The 21042-nt window shown below is 33.6% G+C and overlaps 2 protein-coding genes across 2 annotated transcripts; one reads left to right on the forward strand and one right to left on the reverse strand.

Annotated features, from left to right (window-relative positions):
- Positions 1 to 7310: 7310 nt before the first annotated feature.
- On the forward strand, positions 7311 to 8009 carry LOC124366904. Its single transcript, XM_046823503.1, has one exon. It carries the CDS (start codon positions 7311 to 7313, stop codon positions 8007 to 8009), a length of 699 nt encoding a protein of 232 aa, XP_046679459.1.
- Positions 8010 to 18079: 10070 nt separating this feature from the next.
- Positions 18080 to 19430, reverse strand: LOC124366427 (3-oxoacyl-[acyl-carrier-protein] reductase FabG-like). The gene has a single exon (XM_046822972.1). It carries the CDS (start codon positions 19189 to 19191, stop codon positions 18424 to 18426), a length of 768 nt encoding a protein of 255 aa, XP_046678928.1. The 5' UTR covers positions 19192 to 19430; the 3' UTR covers positions 18080 to 18423.
- Between the last annotated feature and the right edge of the window lie 1612 nt (positions 19431 to 21042).

The following is a 21042-nucleotide window of genomic DNA, read 5'->3' on the forward strand; positions in this document are numbered from 1 at the left end:
TCCCGGTGGTATTGCAAAAAACTGAAAATGCCGCCAAAACTTCTTTTGTATCCATCCACTGGCATTGGCGAAAAAAACAGACAGGCATAGTACTAAAACATATAGCCTTGTAGCCGAATTCTCTTTCAGTAATTTTATATTCCTGATCGTAATTTTGAGGCTATTTTAAGTTTCTATCTATAATGTAATAGGAATTGTCATTATTTTTAGTATTTAAAAGACCTTTTTGGTTTAAGTGCATACAGAAGTTCTTTATATTTTTCTAGGTAAATATTGATTCAAAAATTCTATTCATGAGCAACTAAGTGAGTCCTGTATTTCCAAAACGTTCCTTGTCCACTTTTCACAATTGTTGGGGAAATGCAAAAAACTGTTACACTATGTTTTAATAGTTTGCTTATACACTGTATTATACCATTTTAATTATTAAGAATTATAGATTTACTATTAAGGAATACTTTTTAACTAGATTCATTAGTTCATTTGTATTATTTATGTAAAAGTTGGATAAGACCCGTTTTGGAATTGACTATGGATAAGGTAAGTTTTGGAACATAACGCTTGGGATGAGACATGTTTTGGAAAAACACAAAAATTTCTTTACATTTCTTTATTAAATAAAGACATTTTTAAATTGAGAAATATACATAAAAAGTTTTTTTAATTTAAAGAAATTTTCTAATAATACTTTTTAAATACTAGTTTATAAAGAAATAAGTTAAATTTTAACCTGGAAACATATTAAACAGAACAAAATACATCAAACCTACATTTTATGAAATTTAAATTAACTTAATTACTTAGTTTTGCAAAAAGATTATAACACTAAGAACACATATTTTTAAATACATGTGAGTTGTAATGGGTCTTCCAGTTGAGTGTCTGCACAGATTTTTCATCATCTTCTTCAGCATCTCTTCCTACTTCAGCTAGTTTGGTATAAAAAGATAAATTCTCTAGTCGCTCCCATCCATTTCCAAAATGTGCAGTCAATAACTTTTTTACGTCTGTCAATTTAGCTTGGTTAATAGCTCTCCCAGGCTGAATGATCGCAGGATCTAGGGCTTCGTAGGACTTGCCAGATTTCAAAACAGAACGGAAGACATTTAGGTTTGTTCTGTAATTCATCTCTCCACGAACGTAAACAATGTTTTTAACTCTGTTGAGTTTAAGCTTAATCCTTTTACTTGGATTGAATTGAAAATGCCAATTAGCTGGCTTTTTCTGAATCTCAGTAACAGATTGTTTCCAGTCAAAGTTGGGACATCCTTCACTCCCCAACTGAATGACTGTTCCATTCTTGGTAACTGGAATGACTTGGCAACATCTTTGGCTGATTTCTGAAAATAAAACAAAACATCAGTTTTGTCACGTTAATTTATAAATTAATGCAATTAAATAATAAAGCGAGATCTAAGAATGATGACGTGTAAGCTAGGATAATGAGGTTATGATTTGCACGGTTCTAATAAGAAACTTATATTTACTTACCTTTGTTTCTTCTCTTGGGTCTTTTTCCAGTTTTCAGGATGACGCCCTTTCAATCTAGCTTCTCCAGGAGAAGCTTTTCTTATTAAACTGTCTTCCATTTCTCACAAACAATGAAACTAGTAGCAATAATTAACCTAGTAACATGAACATTGAACAATGTCAGTCAAGAGTCAAGAGATTTTCCAGATGTTGGGATTTATTACACAAAAAAATGACACAAACGTCTGTAAAATGCAGGATAGCCAAATTTAGGTTACATTCAACACAAAATAATCTTGAAACTAAATTAAATTACATATTTTTTTGTAAATTTTGGTCAATAGTAAAAGATCTGAATGGATAAAGACTCATTTTGGAAAATTAAATATTAATTTCCAATATGGCTACTTAGGATAAGACTTTGTTTGGAACATAATGGATAAGACGTGTTTTGGAACAAACTGTAAGAGGATAAGACACGTTATGGAAAACTTTTAATATTTCAACATGAAATATTATTTGATAAGAATTTTTTTGGAACAAACAGCCAACATATTAAGATCCGGCTGTAGCAGACGAATTCAGTAATGTATATATATATATTTTTTTTTTGACTTTAATTTATTTACAATCTGTTTATATACAACAAACAATAAGTAAATTTGATGATAAATCTTAAGGACATGGTTAATCAAAGTTCATTAACCTTAATTAACATAAACATTTAAGAGATTGTTCATCTTTAAAATCGATCAGCTAAGTTTAAGAAATCATGTCTTTTTAGCCGAAATTGATGGTCACTGTTGTCCAGCAGATTAATAGCCAAGTAGTTAGGATGAGAGTTAAATTTGTTTTGATACTTGATGCAGAACTTTGGAATTTCTTCAGTAACAAAAGGGATATTCGTGTCTCTGTGAATGACTTCATTACGAACATACCATGGGGCCTGTAATATCTTTCGGAGAACTTTAGATTGGAAACGCTGTATAATTTCAATATTTGATGTAGAAGCAACTCCCCACAGTTGAATTCCGTACGTCCAGATGGGCTTTAGAACAGTCTTGTACAACAACAGTTTGCTTTCTATTGATAAATGGGATTTGTTCCCAAAAAGCCAATTTAGTTTTGAGAATTTTGAATTTAATTGGAGCCTTTTGTTCCATATGTGTGGTTTCCAAGTCAGCTTCCTATCGAGATGTACACCCAGATACTTAGCTTCATTTCTTTGAGGAATTTGAATGTTGTTTAAAAACACTGGTGGACAGGTGTCATGTTTCAACGTAAATGTGACGTGAACAGATTTAGTTTCATTCACTTTAATTCTCCAAGTTTTAAGCCAAACTGTGATAGAATTTAAGTTAGTTTGTAGAATTTGTGACGCTACAACATGGTTGGAGTGGGATGCCAGTACGGCAGTGTCATCGGCGAATGTTGCTGTCAAAGAATTTTGATTAGTTGGAATGTATGCAGTGAAAATTAAGTACAGCACTGGTCCTAGTACACTTCCCTGAGGTACACCAGAGTTTTATTTCTTTCAGATCTGAAAGACAATCATCAAACTTGATTTGAAAATACCTTCGTTCTAAATAAGATTTTATAATGTTGTAAACAGTGTGAGGTAGATGACTTTTTATTTTAAATAGAAGCCCTTCATGCCACACTTTGTCAAAGGCTTGACTCACATCGAGAAATGCTGCAGAACAAAATTTTCTTGATTCCAAATCTTGCCTTATTATATTAGCTACTCTATGGACTTGTTCGATAGTGGAGTGGTGCACTCTGAAACCAAACTGATGATTGGGAATTAAATTGCATTCAGTTATAAAAACCTGAAGTCGTTTTAAAAATAACTTTTCGAATAATTTAGAAGGTATAGGTAGTAGACTGATTGGCCTGTAGGACATTACTTCGTTTTGAGGTTTTCCTGGCTTAGGAACAACAATAACTTGAGCCACCTTCCATTGTGATGGGAAGTATTCAAGCCTCAAAATAGCATTAAATACGAAGGTAAGAAAGAGTATGGCTTTCCTAGGAAGCTCTTGTAGTATCTTACCTGTTATTAACTCATAACCAGGGGCCTTTTTGGGATTAAGATTTTTAATCTCATCATATATTTCAGATGGTTTAAAGGAGCCAATAGGTAGTGAGAGTTGGTTAGGTGAATCAAGAAACTCCCTTACAACATGTCTATTATCAAAGTTGTTATCTACAGGGTATGGTTTGAAAACATTACTAAAATATGCAGCAAACAAATCAGTTTTCTCTCTGTTACTTTTCGCCCAAGAACCATCTGGTTTAGATATTGGAGGAATGGGCACTTGCGGTTTCTTTGTGCTTTTTGTTACTTTCCATAAAGAATAGTCTGTTGCTTCAGTTGGGGAGAGATTTGAAGTGAATTCTTGAAACCATATGTTTTTTAAGTTTTAAGCAAAATCTTTAACTGTCTTGATGCTCTATTAAACATTGTTCTATCTCTTACATTTCTAGAATTTTGCCATATTCTTCGTAAGCGACGTTTTTGAGCAATGTGCTGCTTAATATATATTGGGTAATTGATATTGCCACACGTTGTATTATTAAGTTCAGGCGTTGCACTCCAAGCAGATTTCTGAACAGTATAATTAAAAATTTCCACAGCGTTGTCTATTTCCTCTCTTGTTTTAAGTGATATATTAAGACTTAAACTGTCATTTAACGTTTCACGAAACTTCACCCAGTTTGTGCCTTTATTCGATAAGGACGGTGCCTTTTCTTTCAATACAAATGATGAACTTATTGATAGGATGACCGGAGAGTGATCGGACGACAAATCAAGAGATGAAACAGCCTCCATATAGTTAGGAGAAATACCTCCCGTAACAAAGAAATCAAGAAGATCTGGAATTTTGTTGGGATCTGAAGGCCAATAGGTTGGTTCCCCTGTAGATACGTAACTCAAGTGATTGTCATTCATGCAATTTAACAAATTTCTACCTCTAGGGTTAATCAACCTTGAACCCCACATGACATGTTTGGCATTAAAGTCACCACCTGCTACAAAACGAGGCCCTAAAGTTTCGAAAAATTCGTTGAATTGAAGTTTGGTAATATTGTGCCTCGGGGGACAGTAAACACCAGAAAATGTAAGTGGTCCCATCCAGTCCTCAACCACTATGCTTGTAGCTTGAATATGATCTTCTTGAAATCTAGGTAATTCATAATGTTTTATTTGTTTTCTGATTAGCACAGCGCTACCTCCATGCGCCGTATTGTCAGGGTGGTTTGTAGAATAAAAAGTAAAATTTGGGATTTTGAAAAAATTTAAGTTTGTAAAGTGGGTCTCAGAAATTAACATAATATCTATTTTGTGTATTGAAATAAAAAGTTGAATATCTTGGCCATGTCGGGCCAAGCCATTGGCATTCCAGAGTCCAATCCTATAAAATCTATTCATTTTAGTTTTGATATGACAGTTGTCAATAGGTTAATCAATGTACCTATTTGCTGGGCTTGTTGAGACATCATCATTTCGAACTTATTTAAAAATCCATCAATTATTTGATTCAGATTGTGATTTGCTTCTACATTTGATTGACCTGATGCCACTCTAGCATAAGATAAGGTTGGTGATACTGGTTGAGACTGATTACCTGTTGAATTTTGAGTACGAACAGATATAGGTCTATCTACTTCTCGATCTTGCACTGGAGGAGGAGTGTCTTTTTTTAACGCTGGTCTTAGAGGTGGAAAAGCTTTTTTCTTAATATCTTTGTAAATAGAGCAACCTTTATAGTTGGCTGGGTGCTCACCACCACATAATACACATTTGGGAGGAACATTTACAGATTTATTACAGCTGCTAGTATCATGATCTGAGCCGCATTTTACACAGCGGTTTTGGTACCAGCAGTAAGCCTTTGTGTGCCCATATCTTTGACACTTTTTGCACTGCACCACATCATTACGTTTGTAAGGGGGCTCAAGTACAATTTTGGCATTTAGTAGGAATTCAATTTTAAAAATGTCTTTGTTGTTTGATGCTGGCTCTAAGTCTACAAAAAAAATTGACAGTGGATCTTTAGATTTGCTACTTCTAAGGTTCGACACATTCCTAACTTTGTGGTTATAAGCTTCTATAGCTGTTTTAATTTCCTGGGGTTCCGTAGAGAAGTGCATATTCTTAAGCACTACTCTATAAGCTCTGTCACCCTTTATTTGGTATGTATGGAAGTTTACTTTCATGTTAGTTAAATGTTTGACTAATGCGCGGTAGGCTTCAATAGTATCAGTGTTAATTTTTACTTTATCTCTAGCTATGCATTTAAATGAATATGACTCTTTTTTAATTACTTGTTCAATGTTTACCATCATTTTACTTATGTTGACAATGTTGGGGACAAATATAGGTGGAGGCCTCACCTTCGTCCTACATTTGTCGTCATTCATCGTTTCTTCTTCAGAGCCTAGGTTGGCGTTACTCAGCATTTCAAATCTGTTGTGCAATTCAATAGGTCTAGCAGTTTTTGCAACGTACTCTGTAGGTCTACAAGGTTTCTTAACATCTGAAACGTTGGCTGTTGACAAATGTCTTTTGTTTCTAGTTGTTTCGATTTGCCACTCGTTTTGATTATTGACATCGTCATTAGAAATAGTTTTTCCTGAAATGATGTTCATTGTTTGCTTATTAGAACAATAATTGTGATCATTAGTTATGGTATCAAAATCCAAACAGTTTGAGTTGTTTGAAGTGGCAAATTTTAAGTTGTCCATTACCTTCTCACTTGAAAAACTACTAATAGTAAACAAACACTGAAAACAATTAAAGTTAACGGGTAAGGTTAGTTGTAGGAAAAGTACTGGAAAAAAAAGATTACGAAAAAAATCTAAACATTTTTATGTAAATTATGAACAAAAATGTTTTAAGAACTGTTTTATATAGTTTTAACCACTAATTGGGTAAAAAAAACTACATTTTAAATTAAAATAAAGGACACAACACTGAAACAGCACAGCTGGGGTTCATAGTCTTGACATTAATATCAGTAATGTATATAACTCAATAATTATCTGATTTTTTGGGATAAGACACGTTTTGTAAATACAGGTTTCAAGTACAATATCGTGTGAGTACAATATTGTAAATCTGAAGTTTTATATTAACAATAGTATAGTTTATCTAAAGACTTCTATGAGTGACAAAATACTCAACATTGTACACTTGCCTGTCTTCAAAAAAGTATCATAGTCTTTGTTTCAATGTTGAAGGTAAACTTTCTTGGTATTTTAGTGGCAGTATAAATTGAAAAGCCTCGTCATAGCATAAGAGATTTTCTTGGAGAAGGTGAAAAAGAGTAGTTATTTCTATGAGTGGACAGGTTTGAGTAATTTTTACGCCTTGCGTTGTACCTATGAGATCGCCGGTTCTCGACAATAAGAAATTAGTTGCACAATCAATATTGCTTCAAGTATGTAAAAAAATTAAATTAATTGATTTATAGAACAACATTGATTACATTGCAGTATACATATAAATATCTAACCCTTTAGCATTGCTAATCAAGAAAGAAAATTCGATTAAAAAATGTTTTTTTTTGTTGTTGTATTAAAGATATTTTAGGCCTACATGCATATTGTTTTACATAAATACATCTACATTAATATTGATTAAATTAATTCAGCAATAAATAATCTTGTAATAATAAACAAGTTAAAATAATTTATAGATGAACATATTCATTCTTACAATAAAAAAGTACATACATTCTTTTTGTTTGAAAATGAAGAACAAATTGGAGTATATGATAGCTTAAAAAAAACTATAAAATTATTATTAATATAATTGAACATTTTATATTTATGTAATGTACGCAGATGACACAGTTATCACACTCGCAGAAAACGACAGTGAGTCACTCACCACAAATACCGAAAGAGCTCTTAACCGGACCAAAAAGTACTGCGCTCCAAACAACCTAGTCCTTAATGTTGATAAAACTGTACAAATAATTTTTAACACTAGATTAAAAAACACAGAAACATCAGTAGGCAGATTACATGAGTATAAAACCAACACAAAGTACCTGGGCGTCACAATCAACTCCGACCTCTCATGGAAGACACACATAGATCTACTATGTAGGAAGATCAGCTCAGGAGCTTTTCTGATCCGTAGACTCCGTCAAATAAGCACGCCAGAGGCAGCAAAGACCGCCTACTATGCCTTCCTTGAAACCCATTTAAGGTTCGGCATAGCAACCTGGGGAGGAACGTCTGCAACAAACCTGGATAGAGTCCTCATTCAACAAAAGAAAGCTATAAGATCTCTGACAGGGCTCGAGCAAAGAGAGAGCTGCCGAGCGGCATTTGTCGAGCAAAACATTCTCACAGTGGTGTCACTATACATACAAGAGGTCATCCTGCACACAGTCTCTACAGAAACAACAAAGACACAGAGATATCCACCATCACTACACCAGGCATGCCGCAAACTTTGCCCTACCTCCTCACCACCGCACTCTATACAGCAAGAAACCATCATACATTGGTGCAAAACTTTTTAATCTTCTACCAGAGAACCTGAAGAATGTGCCACCCCAGAAGCTAAAGAAACAATTAACAAACTGGCTACTGAAGAATCCTTTCTACTCACTAGAAGAATATCTGAATAAAACAGGTCGATCTCAAAACTGATAACTTTCAGAAAAATCTGTAACATTTTTTAATGATTTGTAACTTGACGCTAATGCTAATCTCCAAGATTATGTAAATAAAGTCTATTGTCTATTGTCTACCTGGATTTCTCTAAGGCTTTTGATCGTATTAGCCACGTCCACCTGATCAAAAAACTTGAGGCCTTTGGGATCCATGGTGTTTTGCTTGACTGGTTTGAGTCCTACCTTAAAAATAGACATCTACAAGTGCGGTTTGGGGGAGCAGTTTCTGAACCGATACCCGTTCTGTCAGGCGTACCTCAGGGCTCACTCCTGGGACCTTTTTTGTTCAGCCTGTTTATTAATTATGTGGGCGACAGGCTTTCAACTAATTTCTTGTTGTTTGCAGATGATGCTAAAGTCTTTATTGAGATAACTGGTCCTGATGATTGCCGTAGATTGCAAAATAACCTGGATGGTCTTGTAGAATGGTGTGTGTTGAATGACATGGACTTGAATCCGGACAAATGTTTTGTGATGACATTTGCATGTTCTCGGTCAGCTCTTGAGTATGGTTATGCTGTTGGAGGTGCCCATCTGAAGCGAGTGGAGAGTGCAAAGGACCTTGGAATAATAATGGTACCTAATCTTGACCCTCGGGAGCAACATATTTCTAAAAAAGCCAACGCTTCCCTTGGATTTGTCATAAGAGCCTCACGTGATGGTCTTTCTGTTCCCTCATTGAGACATCTTGCTGGTCACACCACATCTGGAGTATGCGTCCGTGGTGTGGGCTCCTTTCCAGAAAAAACCATTGTGACCTACTGGAAAGAATTCAGATCAGATTTTTGAAGACAGTTGGAGTCCGGCTGGGATTTAACTATAGGGAGGTTCCGGTGACAACGCTAAGGGATGCTCTTGGGCTGCCCCTGCTGGAGTCAAGAAGAAGGTATCTGGACCTGATGTTTCTGCACAGACTACTAAATGGTAGTATCGACTGACCCAATCTCCTCGGCATGGTGGATCTGCGTGTTCCAGTCGGAGGCACCAGATCAAGAGACCTCTTTAGAAAGACACGTCAGCTAACCAGCTACGGCTACCACAGTATCATCCCTCGTTTACTGAGACATGGGAACTCTGTTTCAGCACAGGCCGACTTCTTTGGCTCTTCACCCACTACCTTCAGGGAAAACATATTACACTCGTGATTATTCAAGAAATTTTCTACTTGTTCTTTTTCTAGTCTTCTCTTCTTTCTGTTCTTAGGCATAGCATTTAAAATGTATTTAGATCAAATTCGAGTTGGTCCCATTGTAGTTAACAGCATTTATATACCTACATATCAGTAGCCTATTGTTGTTGGGTTGGTTGAAGTCAATTGTTGTTAGAGTTAATTTATTGATTGTTGCTTAGTTTATAATCTTTGTTATTACTATTTATGTATTTGAAATAATTATTTGTTGGCAATTATTTATATCCATCTTGAAGCTATCTAGTAAATATTGTTGTTAACTTTATGTTGTACTTTTGTATGTACTAGTTGCTTGTTTGTACATTTGTGTAAATGGCACTGACCGTTGATAATAAATAAATAACAGATTGTATAATCAAATTTTTACCTGGGACATTAAAAACACAATAATATACCTAGAAGTTCAAATGTTTCTTGAAACCGGTTGTATACAAACTAGATATGGCAAATTAAGATAAAGTACCATCTCATTTTCCTATAAGAGGGGAAACCAAATATACAAATTATACTATATTTATTTATACTGTAAAACGCTATATATGTCCTTTATTACCAAAGTTGAACATGTCATTTCCAATTTTATAATCCCAATGAAAGAGTCTATAGGTCAAAATCTCAACCCTGGCTATGCCTAAAAATGTATTTAATTTTATAAATATCTGTTAATGTTGTACAGCACACAATAAATGTAGGACAAATCTTTTGTGTTTACACTGTTTGTAAAACACATAAAAAACCTCTTACAAACTATTTTTAAAACCATTCAAATTGTACATTAGTTTTATAACTGCAGTTTGAGACTGATTTAAGCTTTTAATTATTATTTTTAAATAACTGGGAGCCAACTACATGTTGTGGCTTGCTGAAAAATTAAGAGAAAACTCAATTTTTACTTGGAAGAATATTTTTTCTCTTATTAAATAGAATGAATCACAAAAACTTTTTGAACCAGATCAGCAGACTTCCCTAACTCTTACAAATTAGAAATGAAGATAATTATCACCATTGAATCCCTTAGCAACATAAATTCCAAGCAAAGAATGGACATCCCCTTCATATGAATCAACTTGTCTGACTTGAAGAAGTATATTGGCATTATTAAAATCTTGAGAGTTAAACATAAGTTATGTTCATTTACTTTAAGTTAAAGGTTCATACAAATGAGCTGTTCAACATTGGAATTTGGCTCGGAGAACATTAAGCTCTAATTTGGGTTGATTGTTACAACTATCTAAAAAGGGGTTTTCTGAACATCTTCATGCATTTCAGCAGGATTTGTGGAAGTAACAAAATGCTTAACTACACGTTTAAATTTCTTATTGAATAAACTGATCTGTCCTTTAACTTGATTGTATCTTTCAAAATTTCATGATATATTAGGGTATCAATTTATATCTCCAAAAGATGCTTGATTTTAAATCTGAATTATCAAATGCTTACTTACACATACTTACTTACATACTACTTATGCAATTTGACATTTGTGTCTCTTTCTGTTAAAACCACCAAATTACTTAATGTCAGAACAACATAAACTACATAACCGTATGAAGTTTTACACAAACAGGATGACAGAACTTGTTAAGTACCCAACATTGGCTCAGTATTGCCACCTATAAGGAAAAATATAACAGCAAATTATCCAACCAAAACAAAACTGTTGACCTTAACGATTCCAGTTGGATCTTGGGCTCATTTTCCTTCCCTCATTGTCCCCTACAAAGGGCACACTGATTGCCCCATTTAGATTCAGTTGTGGCAATATCCTTTGTACAAAGATTTATGTTTTTATTGTGTTTAAGACTTTAAAATTTAAATAAGTATTAAACTTAATTGAAATTGAAATACATGATAAAATTAATAAATTAAACTATTTAATTTAATTTTTTATTAATAACAAATTAATAAAACATGTTTTATTGTTTAGAAGTTCCACAAATGCCACTTTTGAAATGTCATCTAAACCCAATACAAAATGGCAGCTCATTGAAATTAATTGTGGAAAAACATGAACATTGGGTTGAGAGAAAGCTCTAGTTTCCACTGTTCTTCTTTTATAAAGAGCTTTCTAATGAGGTGTCACTTAATGGGTCTTTACATTTAAACTATTTGAGCCCCCCCCCTCAATCCCATTTTGGGGAAATGGGCAAAGTTGTAACAGTGACTAAAAAGTTCACTTCTATTTGTTAGAAATGTGTTATGAGTTCCATCCCTCCATATTTATCCATAAAAAACTAAACAGAGTGTATCCATACTTTTAACTCACACTGTATATCTAAAAACAATGTATTATTACCTGTTTTGGACTGATATAATGAAACTTTACATACGTATTTGTATATTATTTGTAACTGGCAAATCCGTAGAATTAAATATTTTTTTCCACTTTCTAAAAGTTCATTGGAATAAATATATATTTGTATCCATAAAGTAGACCATATGTACTTATGAACAGGTATTGTTATATTCAGTTTTAAATTGTTGGAAGTGGTTTAAGAAATTAATGACAGAGACCAGGAAAATATTGAGCCTGTGTTAATTTTATCTTGTTACTTATGATTTACTTGTGTTTAAAATAGTTTTGGTATAAAACCACAGATATATTTAACAAATTATGGAACTACTAGTTACCCCACAGTATATCATCATTATCTTGTTGACTCAGTGTAGATGCTACCCACAAATTCATCTACAGTGTAAACTGCCCCTAACAAATAAAAGGAACTGATTTTACCACGTCAAAAACTGACGTTGACCTCACTACGCCACTCACGTTGACTGCCTACAACTAGAGCTCTGTTACCGTAAGATGTTCGGAATTCAAAAAAGCTTATCTAATGGCTACCTCTCACATTGAACCAAGTACTGATTTTTGGGAGGAGCCACCTTGGTTGTAATTTGCCAATATCTCAACACTAAAAAATAAAACGTATAGAAAGAAATTATTTTTTATGGTTTAAAACATGAAAGTAATTAATTTTAAGAAATTTTTTCAAAATCTATGAGGAGGCCATGGCCCGCCACTGCATTGAACCACATCACCTTACACAGCTCAGACTAAAGCCACCTACAGTTGCCTGTCGCTTATAACCACCCACCACTTCAAGTTCCCTCCAATCTGCAGGCTCCTTTACAAGTGTCGCTCCTGACCTCAATTATATATCGCGCCTCAACAGCAGCCTCAAAAACTGGAAGTTCTACACAGCCTCTGCAGGTGGGACCAAGAGACACCTGCAGAGAATCTTCTACAGACCTCAGAGTTATGACCGTGATATCCCCCTATATCCAGGAAGTTATATTACATGTTGATGGGAAAAACTTACCTCGAGCAGCCGACCTCAATGACTACCGCACCAGACATGCTGCAAAACTACCATCTACCAGAACACCATCTCACGGTGTTGTGTACCAAAAGAAACCGTCATATGCAGGCCAGAAACTGTTTAACCTACTACCAGCAGAAATGAAGATTCTCAAGGGAAAGAAGCTAAAGAAATCGCTGACTTCAAGACCCTTCTACACACTGGAAAAATACCTGCACAGGGAAGACTTTAAAAAAAACCTTGCATTTTAACTTTATAAACACAAGTACATGTACTCTTGTGCAAACATTATTATTGTAAATATTATTAAACAGACATGAAATTATTGTAAATTGACGCTACACATTTCTCAAATCTATTGTAATAAAGAGTTTCTGATTTCTGAGCCTTAGCTCAAGCTGCAACAACCGACCAAGCTCTGTTAAGTCTTCTTTAATGCTATATTAAATATTATGATAACAAAAAATTATTCTTTTGTAAACATAAAGAGATGGCAAAGATTATATTTTCAATACTCTAAAAGCATCTCGGCTTCACCTGCAGTAGCTTAACTGTGCAATAATTCTTACAGCTGTCCTTTATTAGTTACTGAAGACTATTATTTTATGATTTAACTTTTTATGAGGGAGAAAGTATGATCACCAGAGATTTGTTGAAATGCATTAAGCAACAATTGCTGGCACTGTCTACCCAAGCTATACAACTGGTTGCTAAGAAACCCATTTTATGAACTTTCAGTTTTTTTAGTATTATATGAATTTCTAAACCTATACTCTAATTCACTATTTTTAATTTAGTCGTGTAAAGTTTTTCTTTCTTACATTGAGAAATATATATATATATATACACATGATGACCTGATGAAAGTCATTACTAGTAAGCAGTAGCGTAACTAGGACTTGGCTTTAGGGAATGAATCTGATTGAAGAGAACACTATACTGAAGGCACAGAATAAATCTAAATTTTGAAAATGGAAGATACGTTTATTTAAAATAAAACATTTAACTACCATATTTAAAACAAGTTGGATTGGTGGCATAAATATATTTTTACAAAGTTTTAGGGCTTTTAGGAGGGGTTCTATCTCCCCAATCCCCCCTCCCTTAGTTACGCCACTGCAGGTTGTGATTCTATACTAATACGCTGTAATTTGAGTCTCTGGTTCATTTACCTGCAGGAAAGTCAACACTATATGATAGCACAGCAAAAAAGTCTGTTGAGGGTGTGACTCCTACTCCAGCCTCCACAGACAGACACAGAGCTTGACTCAAGAGACGTTCTCAATTTAAACCTAAGCACTCCAAAAACAATATGAGAGCTGAACTTAATCAAAAATAAGCCTGTAAAGACCTTTGTTTTGGTAAATAAAAACGTTTCTTTAGGTCCAAAATTAAAGTAATTATATCAATATAAGTTATTTATATTAGCTCTATACTACCATTCTATATTTTTACGTAAACGAAGCACTCTTTCTTTAATATTTTTCATCTTGTATTGCCCCACTAGAGTTGAATACAGAATTAAAATTAAGTGTTTATATTTGTTTATCAATTTACAATTTTATATTATTCCAATACCAACAAGAGGAGAAAATACATCACCTTTTATGACATGCAAAAGTTGAGTTTAGCTCCAGTTTACCTTCCTCTTATGTGCAGCAACTAAAATCTGATGCTGTCGCAGACTTGACTCCTGAAATCTGTAGTCATTTTGTCTGAAGGAATCCAAAAATAGTCGTTGATGAAAAACGAAAGACCTAAAAATGAACTCTTTGAATCGTTTCAACATCAGAGACACCTAGACCACACAATGTAGTGCAATCTAGATGAAGAGGTGTTCTCATTGTCTCATCAGGTGCACAATTGAGTGCACTACGATGTTAACCGACACAATACAAAAGCACGTGGAGCAACCGAGTCTTCTACACATGACACAGCGATGATCGGAAGGGTTGATTCAGTGCGCTTTGAACCAAGGTAAAGAGTTCGTTTTTGTGCTTTTTCGTTCTTCGTCACCTACTATTTTTAGATCCGAGATTTTTAGCTGAGATAGCATCAGATACTAGATGTTGCACATAAGAGGAAGGTGAGCTGGAGCTAAACTCAACATTCGTATTGAATCAACCCTTCCACCATAGCTGTGTTATGACATATTAAACAAATAACGTTTATATTAAATGTTATAATACAACGACAATCCACAAATACGTTTGTACTTTTTGGTAATTGTTAAATACTTTGAAGAAGCTAAGTGGATTTTTCAAACCAAAACTGTAAATCAAGGCTATTACGAGATGATTTGCCAGGTGCAAGGCGATGTGGCAACGACGACGACGCTCCGTGTTACTATTGGCCGGACACTAACCATTCATTGCTGCTCGAGAGAAACATAATAATGAGAGGTATAATAATGGTAGGTTTGTGTGGAAGTTAACAAGCTTAGTGTATTATTTCAATGTACCCGCACGAAACAGCTGTTTTATAAATTATTATATTGACATTTAGATCTTGGAAAAATGCAATATAATGCTACAGTATTATGAAATCATTATTGAGAAGCAAACCTTAATTATATAAATAAATTATACCTTAACATTAAAAAATTGTATATACTGTAATTCAACGTAATTAATAATAAGAACATAATTTACTACCGGTATATAAAAAATTCAATATATCATTTTTATTTTGTGTGGAGCTTTTATAAAAAATATTTCATGTTCAAACAACTCTACGAACAAATATTTACATGTTTTCAAAACAATAAATACTAAAATGAATACATGGTATGAGTAAAGAATTTGGAAATAAGTTTAGTCAGTATAAAATATTCAGTTAGAATTACAGTTTAATGTTTTTAGATGAGAGTAGAGTTGAATTTTCAATAGGTCCGTCTTCATTATTTATATTTATTTGGTCGGTGAGTGCAGACCTATTGTGACCTGTTTTCTGTAGTTTAGTTTTAATAATTAGTGTTTAGTTTTTATTAAGGACATGTTTTTAGAGTTAGTGTACATGGAATAGACACAGGACATGGCTGTTGTTGTTTCCTGACTTATACGTGTCATAACGCTCTGGTATGTTTTGTTTACTTTAACCTAGATTTTAATTGTGCGTTAGTTTAGTCATTTACCTGAAGAAGATCAGATTGCAGATCTCGAAACATAGTGCAACTGATTTTATTGTATCACTGAACGATGGCAAATGTGCAAAAAATCCTGTTTCCTTCACAGTCTTTCCATCATCAAAAACAAACTTCAAACAAAGAATTATTGATATGTTTCTATTGATGTTTGTTTCACAATTAAAGTGATTTCCAAGCATTTAAGTACATTGTATTCCTAACTTCTCCATCATTGTAAATTTTTGTATTATATTGTATGTCCAGATTACATACAATGCTTAGCAATAGGAGATTTATCTGTTATTCCATATTTTATGTGTACAAAATGTTTTTTAAATTGTGTTTTGGTACATATTTCGGTACTTTGGGATTATACCGACCACACCCAGACATGAATCGTTATTCGACATTTTGCTTTTACTGATTACTAGATTAGCGTAGTAGAACAATATTTCGTCAATATAAAACAGGAATTGTCTTATCGCAAACCCCTCCCCATCCTCAGACAGAGGTCAAAGTCGAGTGGTCTAGTAGATAACGTGATTGCAGAGTCTCGCCGCCCGTTCAGCTGGTGCGTCGCTTTGTTGTACTTCCGTGTTTTACCTCTACATTTCTCCAAACACAAAAATTCAACAACAACAAACATTACCAAACTAAAACTACACTCTTTATTGAAAAAACACTCAAAACTTGTTTTTATTCTTGATCACATTCCGCCACCCAAAATGCGAGTGCCTCCGGCCATCAGCGCGGGCTTCGACAGCACCTTCGGTGCTGCCCCGCGCTGATGTCGACGAAAGAAAAACATCCCTCGAGATAGTACCTATCAGTAAAATATCAAATTCTAGAGGGGCTGATCAGAAATGTGAATTGAATTGTAATGGAAAGGCAATTATGTACAGTGCAAATCATGTGATGCCGCGCGGCCTGCCGTAATCGGGATTCTCGAGAAAGATAAGATAACAGCGACAACAATACCGATCATAATACCTGGAAATGCTTGTAAGTTTGTAATTTTGTAATTAAAGAGTTGTTTTTTCGTTCTATCATGTTTATTTCTATAAATTTATATTTTTGTGTTCTTCATACTGGTGTGGTCGGTATAATCCCAAAGTACCCATATTTCCATTAGTTTGGCCAATGTAAAATTGAATACAGTTTTTGCAATAATTTGGTAAACTTCTGACTTGTTTTCATGTCAACTTTTGTCGAGTTTTTTTTGAGTATATGATAATGTATTGTTTATTTTGTAAATGACAGATTTGTCTGTATGGTTTTTTATTGTTTCCTGCAGTTTATTGCCTGAATATATATATTCTTTCATTTTGAAAGGCACAGATAGAAATTTATATTGGAAACTGTCCTATTATTATTAGTTACATTGGATTTCAAATTTTCCAATTTCTTAAAGGATTCTCCAATACTCTTAACAGATTGTATTAATTGTTATACGGCTAGCATGTATGAATGTTAATAGAAGTAAAATATTATATGAGAGTTAAGTTACTTTTTATGTCTAAACTAAATTGATATATAAATTAAAGATTACTAATAAGAATAATAATTTTAGAAGAATACTGAGGAAACGGAATTTTTCCAGACGTTTGCCATTGTTCAGTGATACAAAATATCAATAACATAACACATAACTACAATCTAGTTTATACGTTAGGTTAGTTATTTTCCTGAGGAAGAGATCAGATTGTAGCTCTCAAAACGTAGTGTTACTGATTTTTTGTATCACTAAATGATGTAAAATGTCCGGAAAAATCCTGTTTTCTTCAGAATCATTCCATCTTCAAAACAAACTTCAAATGAAGAAGAAGAAGAATATAATTTACATAATTTATGAAAGCAGTTAAAATAGCCTAGCTTAATAATTACCACACAGCGTTCAATATAATTAAAGTGTTAATTGCATGTATAATAGCAAGTATTAAACAATACCTAATAGTAATAATGTAATTATATACGAAAATCTGAAGCTGCTTTAGCACTAAACTGTTTTATACATAACTTTAGAATAGTTTCATGTCTGAAAACACCATGTCCAAATTTGGATATGAACCTGGGTTCCTAAGGCGATAATATAAGATACGAACCACTTAAACTACATACATAGCACTCACAGTTTTACAACTTGTAAATAACATTTCAATAACCTCAAGGACAATAAAATATAGGCCTACTAAATAAACATATTTCTCATTTAAAATTAATTATTTTGTACACATCATTCATATAAAACATTGAGGAAATCTATTAAAAAAAAAACACAAGCTTAGCTTACAAAAATATATTTTATTTTAGTATTAGTTAACCTTAACAATATTCATATAAAACAGTATATTGTACACCAATGCATAAAGTCTTGTGGGTTTACAACACACATTATACCACCACCTATCTATAATCTATAACAATAATAATTCAAAAGTAGAAAATCCTTGAAAACCCCTAAAGTAAAATTTACCTTTGTCTTCAACATTTTACGACTAACAAAGGATTACAGTTGGTTTAGATTAAATTATAATTGTTAACGATGATAAAGCTTTAAGTTAAAGTAGGGCAATAAGATAAAACTTATAACTTAAATAAAGTTTTAGTTCCCATTCGTCAAAGAATTTATCTTGGGCACATGGCATGTCGTCCTCCATCAACACAGAGATTTACTCCCGTGATGAAGCTAGAGTGTTCACTTGCCAAAAATGCAATCGCATCTGCAACTTCTGCAGGATTGCCGGGTCGACCTAATGCATGTGTTTCTTTGGATCTCTCCAGAAATTTCTTATACGATTCCTCATCAATTCCACCTCTTTTTTGTAGTTCAGTAAGGATGACACCTGGATTAACACTATTAACTCTTACTTGCTTGCTTGCCAACTCTAAAGCCACGCATTTAGTAAACTGATCAACAGCAGATTTTGACATATTATAGGCTAGAAGGCCAGGGAAAGACCGAACCCCATTTACACTAGATACATTAACGATGTTTCCTTTAGTTTTAATAAGATGAGGGACGGCCAATATAGTTAAATGGTAAATAGATTTTACATTTGTGTTGAATACGCGATCATACTGGTCTAAAGATGTATTCTCAATTGAGCCTAATTCCAAGATTCCAGCGTTATTGATCAGTATATCTAGTTTATCATAGTGTTTGACTGTTGATTCCAATATATTTTTAGTGTCAGATTCATTTGAGAGATCACCAATAACCAAGAAAGGCTTTGTTTTACAAACCTTCTCACATTCAGATGCTACCTTCTGTAAGTTTTCTTGATTTCGCCCAGTAAGAGATAAAAATGCACCATTCTTGGCAAAATGAACTGCTGTTGCTGCACCAATACCAGAACTTGCACCAGTTATCAGAACCACTTTACCAGTGAACATTGTTGGAAAATAAATTCCTGACTGACTTCTAAAGTCGATTGAAAATGTCTGTATATCAGTTCAAAATTCAGAAACAATGTTATTTAGTTGTTGTTTAACTGAGTTGAGTTTCAATATCCCCCTAAGAACTCAATGACACATCTTAAGATTTTAAAAACCACTGACAAGATAAGACTAACCTCTTAAAATAATCTCCCTATTTTGACATTGCATAATTGTATCGTCTGCTGATAAGTAGCTGACTTTGACACCTTACAGTGTTGCCCGAGTCAACTGAAAATTACCCACAAATGAATTTTAAATTTCCCGTAATGTACCAAAATTAAAACGCCCTATACTGAGATGTAAATTTATTAGTATCAACACAAATCAAATGTAAATGATACTAATTATGTATTGTAGATTTGTAGTATAAATAGTGAGTGGATGAAACTATTACTTCTTTCATATTGCATTTAACAAAGGAAACTTCCATCAGGTTGAGTGATTGTGGAGAACATAGGATATAGTCGGCAAGATTATGTATGTTATTTACCTTGATTTTAAAACTCTTAGTGTTTGTCCATGACAATCTATAATAATTGGAGTGTCATGTTCAGAAAGAGGTTTTAAAACTTAATTGAAGAGAGGTTCAAATGTACGTACTTGAATTATTGTGACATTTAATACTCTCAGTAGGCATACCATTCTCAATGACGAATGTAAGTTTGTCTGTATAAGATTAATCCAGTATTCAGTTGTCAAATATTGCGTAATATTTAGCTCTTTTACTTATCTAGCAATTTACTCTAAAACTCGTTTCCCTATTATTGTAGCTAATTTTCCACATTTAAATTAGTTGTAAAGTGAGACGTTTTTGACACTGCCATAACGCTATACGTGGTTTTCAAAATAGAAGATTGCAGAATTCAGTGTCACTCTTAATTAACAAATCGTGAACTTATCTACATACACATACAGGCCTACATATGTATGAAACATAAAAATGGTCAAACATGAATATTTTATAATTTAAGGACTTTTTTACGGAGATTACGACTATGAGTATTTCCTTTTATTTCAATCTTATGGGACGAACAATCCAAAAAATCTTCAAGCACTTGCAAATTGAATTGACAATTGAAAATGTTTACAGTTTTTTAACTCCTATAACAACCAGACGACTCCAAAATTTGTAATTTGAAGGAGGAGGAATTTAAATACCTAAAATTCTTTGATACTAATGGAAACATTTCAACTATATATTATTATTATGGCAACTGTATATAACTTGTAACATTTATCCCCACTATAATCAATTTATCAGACTTACAATAATATATCCCTTACAATACTTTGTTTTATGATACATCACTTACCGTATGTTTTATTGTTACTATGTTGGATTGAATTGTCCTTGAAAAATATGTTATATTATTGCTTGGATATTTTACGTACCAGTAGAAGACTGGTCCTCTAAAAGAAGTACAGCCTTTACATCGGCAGCGCAATTCCTCCGAAAGCCTATTTGTTTCTACAATCTCAGCCAACACAACAATGTACCAAATAACCGAGGAGTACTGTTGGGTTAAATATTTTCTTCAATTAATGTTAGCATCCAAGAGTACTCTCTGCCTTTAATTCCAGTTGATCGCCATCACCCTGTCCGTTGCCTACTCCAAGCCACTAACTACAGTCTCTACCCTGGACACGAGATGTAATTTGGACCTGATCTTACATGGCCTTCAAATGGCTTATCTCTTACCATCAATCATCTCACTCTCAACTAATGATATATTTGAGCATTTTTATCTAACTATACAGTTTATAGTAATTCGTCACACTCCTACGAAGAAAATTAACTCGTCAACG

The sequence above is a fragment of the Homalodisca vitripennis genome, chromosome 7 (assembly GCF_021130785.1).
Source record: "Homalodisca vitripennis isolate AUS2020 chromosome 7, UT_GWSS_2.1, whole genome shotgun sequence".
Taxonomy (NCBI): Eukaryota; Metazoa; Arthropoda; class Insecta; order Hemiptera; family Cicadellidae; genus Homalodisca; species Homalodisca vitripennis.